This window comes from Glossina fuscipes, unplaced genomic scaffold (genome assembly GCF_014805625.2).
Source record: "Glossina fuscipes isolate IAEA_lab_2018 unplaced genomic scaffold, Yale_Gfus_2 2, whole genome shotgun sequence".
Lineage (NCBI taxonomy): Eukaryota > Metazoa > Arthropoda > Insecta > Diptera > Glossinidae > Glossina > Glossina fuscipes.
The window spans coordinates 27,013,598-27,021,655 of NW_023998416.1; the positions used below are offsets into that span (position 1 = coordinate 27,013,598).

General features: G+C 32.1%; 2 protein-coding genes across 5 annotated transcripts in view; both read right to left on the bottom strand.

Annotated features, from left to right (window-relative positions):
* Positions 1-1,688, bottom strand: part of LOC119633140 (alanine--tRNA ligase, cytoplasmic) — a 4,630-nt gene extending 2,942 nt beyond the window's left edge. The window contains exons 1-2 of the mRNA XM_038026444.1: positions 1,575-1,688; positions 1-227 (exon numbers count right to left, since the gene is read on the bottom strand). The exon at positions 1-227 is cut by the window's left edge and continues 785 nt beyond it. Of these exons, the coding sequence (XP_037882372.1) occupies positions 1-216 (216 nt within the window). The 5' untranslated portion in view covers positions 217-227; positions 1,575-1,688. The remainder of the gene's footprint in view (positions 228-1,574) is intronic.
* Positions 1,689-3,424: 1,736 nt separating this feature from the next.
* The window catches only part of LOC119634037 (proton-coupled amino acid transporter 4), a 6,453-nt gene continuing 1,819 nt past the window's right edge, over positions 3,425-8,058 (bottom strand). For all 4 annotated transcript variants that reach the window (XM_038027947.1, XM_038027948.1, XM_038027946.1 and 1 more), the window contains exons 2-7: positions 7,092-7,241; positions 5,083-5,280; positions 4,858-5,011; positions 4,255-4,791; positions 4,016-4,188; positions 3,425-3,945 (exon numbers count right to left, since the gene is read on the bottom strand). In XM_038027947.1, the coding sequence (XP_037883875.1) occupies positions 3,701-3,945; positions 4,016-4,188; positions 4,255-4,791; positions 4,858-5,011; positions 5,083-5,280; positions 7,092-7,221 (1,437 nt within the window). In that variant the 5' untranslated portion in view covers positions 7,222-7,241 and the 3' untranslated portion in view covers positions 3,425-3,700. The remainder of the gene's footprint in view (positions 3,946-4,015; positions 4,189-4,254; positions 4,792-4,857; positions 5,012-5,082; positions 5,281-7,091; positions 7,242-8,058) is intronic.

Consider the following 8,058-nt stretch of genomic DNA (forward strand, 5'->3'; position numbering starts at 1 on the left):
TTGCGTGTTGACGACTCGTCGCCATTTTGACATGTCGCTGTTCGGATCAACTGTTCCTAAGAAAATGGATTTAAATTGATTCATGCCAGCATTAGCGAAAAGTAAAGTAGGATCATCTAATGGAATAGTACTCGAAGAATGAACATAGATGTGCTGTTTTTTCTTGAAAAAATCGAAATAGGTTTGACGTACTTCGGCACCAGTCAAAAACTTCATTGCGGAATATTCTAAAATAAGAAATATGTTATTATTATCATAATCACAATGTATACAACCTTCACTAAAGCAAACAATATTAAATAGTTAGCTATGTTTTTCCGAGGGGAACATTCGCGGTTACTACTCTACATGAAGTTGTGATTGTTTCATGTGTTAGGTAATCTCATTTATTTATTGGATCGTCGGAATTAAATATGTAAAATAAGTAGAGGTCTAGTGGATCCATAATAAATATTTTTTATTTTGGAAGCTTGTCCAGAAGATAAATTTCGCAGATTACACTTCTTGAAGATCTATTCGTGAGTAACTCGATTAAACTCGAATAATTTTCAGTGAATTTACCAAACATTCCGTAGGATCGTTTCTTCTACCGTTTCTCCTAACAACGGGTTAAAATAAACATTTATTTAATTTGAATTCTAAATATTTTCTCCCAAAGGACACAGTACGCTTGAGAGAAAAATGATAAAATCTTTTCCTTTTTTCAAATGGCGTAGTATAACATTTTCATGTGCATTGTTCCAAAATAATCTTCAAAATAACTATCGAGCCTACATATCCTTTCTTGTTCTTCTCGCTATGATTACAAACTCAATATTTAGAGCCAATTTTCTTTCCTTTAATGTTAATCAAAATCGTCGATTCTGCCTTTCATATCCTTCGAATCTTATAGGTCTTGTATCCAACACCCTGTATTGTAGTATACGGATATATAAATTTGTGGGGATGTATGTAACACCCAGAAGTACTTTAGATAGACACACATTTTATAACAACTAAGCTGTCCGTAAGTCCCTTCGTCTTATCTTCTTGTGTTCAACTTACAGCCCGTAATTTTTAAGATATTTCTTTGAAATTCATGACACCGACATATTATGTCCAAAGGACGGACGTTACTGGAAATGGCCGGGATTGGGCCACTTTTCGACCACTTTTCATTCAATATTTTATGTAGAAAAGTCGTTATATGATGTACGATGGTGTAAGGTATTTAATGGAGAGCAGTGTTTCACTATTTCAACTATTTATCTGCACGTTGTAATCTTGTAATCTATAGTCAAAAGTGATGGTGAAATGTTGGTGATGCGTAACGTAAATCTGCATAGAGGAGAATTCTTGCAGTCATTTAAAACCAGGAACAACATAATTATGCAATGTTATGTTAAAACTCAATCCTATTTGTGTCTTATATGTCCAAATAATAAACTGTTGATTATATATTTTTAAACTTTTATTATTTATATTGTTTCTATTATATGGCGATAATAGCTAACCACACATAACTGCGCTCTTGTCAGTGAGCAGCTGTGGCCTTTTCTTAAAGCAATAATAAATTAAAACTGGTAAACACTTACTAAATTGCAAGATAGAAAATTATTAAGCTTTAAAATCAATATGTATTTTGCACTCAAATTGCTTGCGTTTCACAATACTTTCACTAAATAAATTATAAAGTCTCTGTGAATTTCCTTTTTGAAAAGTTTATTTTTGCATACGTCAAAAACATGACAACGATGAGGATCGTAATTATCGATTACATGTTGTAATAGATTACGCAGGGATGGCATTATTGCATGAATGGTTGTAAAATTGTTCTCTTTTCAGACCATTATACCAGGTATATAGCATTATTAAATTACGTGTGGGTATATATTTTTGATCAGACATTTTTAAGTACGCCCTTTCTTATTAATTTGTGTAGACGAACACAATAAATATCGTAGTTTTGCCTTTTCTTTATAACGAACAATTTGTCTAGCCTTACCAGACTATTTATAGCACTGGGTTATTGCATAATTTGGTAACGATAATCGTTATTTTCATTTTAGTCAAAATGTGTTTTTCTGCCTTACAGTTAAACACCGTACTTTATTTATCCTCCAGCTATGAATTATATATAGTATACGTAATAAAAATAGTACAGACGTCTGTTGCAAACTGTAACGAATAATTAAATAGTATATGAAATGTTGTCATTAAAATCGTGGAAAGTGTGGTTAATTGTCCTTCTGTCAAAACCCGCCATCGATATATCCCTAAAATTGCGTCGTAGAAGGAAAGAAAACAAGACGAACAGACAAGCTTAGGTCGATCTAGAACCACTTTCGTTATTTTAAAGAACGTGGGTCTGTCTCAAGTCCTTCCGCACGACTTAATTTACTCTAGCGCCACAAATGATGTAGAGCTTAAAAGGTAGACTTTGTTATTGTAGAAGAGCTGGGATGGGATAAAAAAATATACCTACCTAGGCTAATTTTGGTACAGTTAAGTTTTACGTAAAATTATTATTGTGGGCTTACTTTGATCATAACATATTAAAAATTTGGTTTATTTTTCGTAGTAGCAATTAAATTTAATATGTCAAAATACCATTGCTCACCAATTTTCGCGGGCAAACTTTAAAAAATGGTCGTAAAAATAATTCGATCCCATCCATTTTTAACCGGGTTCGTCCTTGCGGCAAAATAACCCCTTGTGTTAAATTTGGGCAAGATATCTCAAAAAATGCATTCTGTAGGTGGAGCGTAAATGTAAATTGACGAATTTGGGGCAAACAAATTGAAAAGTTTAAATAGATTCAGAATATGATTCGTAAATCGACGATATTGGAAAGGGCGGATCTTTTCACAAGCAAACTTATAAGCTATGCCACGACTGATACAGGAAAAAAATCAATAAGATCGAAACATTCTTTCAATAAATACTTTATATTTATCACTTTTTGTTTTTTTGTTAAAAATAAATTAATTTAGAGTAAAATAATAATTTATATAATATATATGTATATATATCTATATATTCGTATATTATTATATAAACAACAAATGCAAACATATTTATTTTTTATTACAATTGTACTTGCTATATATTATACATACATATATAGATTGTAAGTTCACATAATAGCTATAACTTTTATACTATATAACAAAGAGAGCAATTTATCAATATTGTCTTAATATTTTCATAAAAACGCACGCATTTTCTTCTAAACTAAAATATTAAAAAGTAATTAAAATTAAAATTTGTATTAATGTATAGTAAAATAGAAACTAAATCATGGCTGACTCATGTAATTTTATATGTTAGTTTACACACATAAATATATGTATATATGTAGTATATAAGAAAAATTTTTTTAAATAAATTTTATATTTATTGTATAAACACATTTATATATATATATATATATATATATATGTATATATATATAACTCTGGTTGTTTTGCACCAGCTTGTTTGTATCATTATTGTTCTAAGTCAATTTATAGATTTTTAGTGGTTATTGTGACCTTCCTTCCTTTAGATCTAACATGAAAATTAATTCTTTTGAGTTCTTAACCATTAAAGTCTTACCATCTTTTCACTTTGGGATTATGTAAAATTTTGCTTATCGCATTTGTAACGATTTAACTTTACAGCTTATACGAATTCGGTAGGTAGGTAGGATGAGATGTAATATATAGTTTGCCTTTTACATTTAATTAATACTAGGATATAAAATTTGTGCGGTACTTGCATATGTGCCAAATACGAATCCGCTAATGCCAAACATTAATATTGCAAAATCTTTCCATAAAATCCAATTATAACGCCCATATCCCGCAGCCCAGAAAGTAATAATTTCAATAATAGGAGGAGCGATAAGAGCCAAAGCAGAACTACTAATAGCACCAACAAGTGAAATAATTGGTCCTAAATTTGGTATACATGCAGCTAAAATAACTGTAATGATAAAAAATAAAATTGAATACAATTTGTCTTAATTTAATTGTTAGCGGGATATATGTATTACATGTGAATGTAATCAAAACAATACGTAAAGCTGTGTTAGCCAAATACTGGGCTCGGTTTGTTTCAAAGTGATTAACTACAACTGGTTCTACAATATTCATGGGCACATAGAATTGCAATGGATAAGATAAAAATATCGCAATCGCCATAGCAATACGAACAAGTTGAGAGAGACTAAAATAAGAGAAGGTCGTCTTATAAGCAAATAATAGCTAAAGCATTCAACAGAATATTTCTTACATATGATCCTGCGGTAAATTTAGTGTTATGCTTCCCTTAACGTTCTCGCCGTACTTTAAGTAGCCGAAAAATCCAACTGAGGTATATAAGCAAGCGACAATAACCATTCCGGTATTGAGTACTCCAGTTATACCGCCAAAGTCCTGAGGTGATTTCATATTGTTTTCCAAGGGCAGTACAACGCCAATGCCTTCAAATGCGTAAATTGCTGTGCCGAAGTACAAAGGTAAAGTTGCCCACGATCCTACCGGTTTAACAGTGTCGGTGCGCGGTAAATTTTGTAGCATATAAAAGAAAGATATTGAGAGACCGGTCACCGTAAGTATCGCGGCAAAGAAAGAGACGGGAGCCAAATATTTCAGATTTCTTAACAAATTGATCAATATCATGGGGCCCAATAAAATGAATAAATATAGGCGAACATCCAATTTTGCAAAGTAATGATCTATAACTTCTTTAACATTCAATGCCACGAACAAGAAATAAACGCAGCAAAAGCCCATTTGTGTAATAAATAGAAAAGTTGTTATCATTCGCCTAGAATTACGTTACATAAAATCAATTCAATTTGATTAACATTATCATAAATTGAAATGTTATTACCTCGCAATTATGGAATAACGCCTCAAAGCAGCTGGCCCTGTCTCAAATGACCAATAACCTACTTCTGGAAAATTAAGCGCTGGTTGTTGTAGTCTTTGGCAAAGTTCATGAGAGCACCGCACCAACATATGCATGCAATGCGTGCAAATAGCACCTAAGAATTAGGTTAGTGGAACTCATTCTTAAAAAGGAAACGCATAAGCGCAGTAAGTGCAATTGGCAAACCTAAGATTAATGTTCCAAATAATCCGACATATAGACCCGCATTTCTAAATGCATCTGGCATAGCCAAAATACCAGTACCAATGTTCCCTTTTAGTAAATGTATCATAGTATCCACATTAGATGTTGGATGATCCAATGTCCGATGCATAGAGGGATTGTATTCCGGTTGTTGTGAACTTTGTACTGCTGCATCATTATCTGCAAATAAAAAGTAAAAATATACCTTAGAATATTTATATAAATGTATATATATGTAAATATACAATTTTCTTGCTATGTATATATATTAGGTTGGTGGGAAAGTTCTGTTATATTTTAAATAAAAGATTTAAATCTGAAGATGTTTGATGTGTTGCTCAGCAATCGGAAAGATCGGACACCGAATTCCTTTGCAATTGCAAAGTAGTTACATGTTGCTTACTCTCCAACATGAAACAAAAAATGTGATTATTGCCCAGATCTTCAAACGATATCCATTGAGATTGCAATCTTCGTAACACAATTTAAGAAAGCATCTTTGGCTGGTCCGAACATTTATAACTTCACTTCTCAACATCTTAGATAAGTTTTTTCAAGCAATCGGTGCATTGCTTTCTCTTTAGAACTCATACCGAACGTAATGTGTTAAATGTACTCTACCCATGCTCACTGCACCGTATTCACTTCACAACTAAAGGATATTGAATGTAGTCTTCTTATAACCGCGAGGTGGGCTAATTCCACGAAGTGGGCTAATTCCTCTCTACGGTCTTGCCTTCACCCGATAAGTAAAATTTGCTGCTGGTAGTAAAATACGACAGGACTTTCTCGCCAATCCATTATATATACGCATATATATATGTTGTAAACATTTTGAAACGTAAATAATAAACAAAATAAATAAAATTAATTCTCATAAATAATAAAAACAACATTAACTACACAAAAAACCGGCGAATCCAACAACAACAAATGACAATTATAAGAAAGAAAAATATTTCAACACGTGCAACAACACACATACATACAATCACGACAATAACAATAATTACGATAGTAACTACACAAATCACATAAAACAAAAAATGCCTTACACTATAAGGGTTAAATGGTCTTATATATACATATATATATATATATATATAATGTATATAATACAGCTATAGATGCTCTGTACTATGCTATGTATGTTCTAAAAATTGGCTTTTGCTTGCTACCAGTTATTCTAAAATTCGTTCATTACTACATGAGTGCTTAAATGTTCGGCTTGCATAGTGCGATCAGACGGCATGATAAAATTCATTCTAAATTTCCCAATTTCTGTTACTCCCTCAAAATTTTCCACATTCTCACTCACGCCGTTAATGAATATGTCAGTCCTGGGAACTGAGAAAATAAAAATTCCATACAACTGAGAACTGTTTATTTACATATCATTTTTCCTTTCTCGTTTTGCCCCTTTGGTTGCTTACTTTTTGTAATTTTGTATGTGTTCTACTTTATGAGTAACAAACGAAAAGCACTAATAGCAGTTTCTGTTGGAAGCGTGTCCTTTGACTGCATTGAGTCGTTTTCAAACTCTTTTGCATATTTCCAGGGCGAGAAGAATGTTTAGGACAGACGGACAGACAAACATGCTTAAATCGATTCAGAATCACTCTGACCCTGATCATGAATATTTATACTTTACTATGAAGCTTACTTGTGGGCATTGCAAACGTTTTCACAAAATCAATATATCTCTCATCCTTCGGTAATGGGTATAATGAATAAATAGCTGAATGTAAGTGAAGGATAAGCAAGTGCAATTGAAACGTGGCACCCAAGCCCTTTCGAAGTGATCATGCGACGTAGATGAGGAAGAAACACCGAAAGTTAAGCCGAATATAACATAAAATTAAAAAAAATGCCAATGCCCAAGGCGTAAATTACAGAAGATGCGCTGCTAAATATGATAAATGAATAAATAACAAAATACAATCTTTTACAGGAAAATGGTTTATGTGTTAAATACTACACGTTAATTGTACCTGTTCCTTCGTCATTTTTAATATCCAAAATACTCTCCGAAGTATTCTCCTCTTGTTCAGCTCTCAATTCTGGGCGAATTTCAGATGCCTCTGGCCGATCTGATTGCAATAATGGCTGAAGTTCAGACATTTTCTTTATGAGATCTATAACTAGAAATAATAGAATAAATATATTAATATGCAATCAATACATGATATATATGTGTAATCGAAGTATTTTGTAAAGATAATTAAGCTAATTGAAATATTCGTGGAGTAAAGTAATAATCGTTTCTTTTTTTTTTTTTTTGAAATTCCATTCTTTATAATGCAGTCAATCAATTCATTCGCTCAGCAACAGTAATTTAAAATAAGAATCGAGGGTGTCTTGACCATACGTAAAAAAGTTGGAAGGCTTGCGGTGACGGAATTTTTTGCAAAAAAAAGTTTAGACGCAACGAAAATTCTTTGATGGAATGCCCGCCTATTAGGAATAGGACAGTAATACCATCCGTATAAATGCGTACTGAGTACTTGTAAGTTAGAAAGGCGTTCTTTCAATTGTTAAATTAATATATTTGTACACAAACGTTTTACGTTTCCCATCAAATAGAGCAGTTAAAGTAACAGATGACGAGTACTGTCCGTACTAGAACAAGAAACACGTGTGAACTTAAAGAAGTTATTTTTAAAAAAAATAAACTTATTTTTTCACGATGCACTTGCTTGCTTGCTTGCTATGATTTTCGTTCCACAAATTTTTCCATTGTGCTATTGCTTCAACGTTTTCCGTTACACATATTAATAATAATTATGTCACCACTTGTATAGCTAAATGCTATTGTATTCTTTATTCATTAATTAGTATTACAATGTAATTGTGCACGAAAGGAACAGATGACTGATGAATGGTTTCTGGTTTATAAGATATGTGTTTAAAAATTGGAACTTTTGATCATATTCCATGCTTTTGCTAAACGCAGTGTCA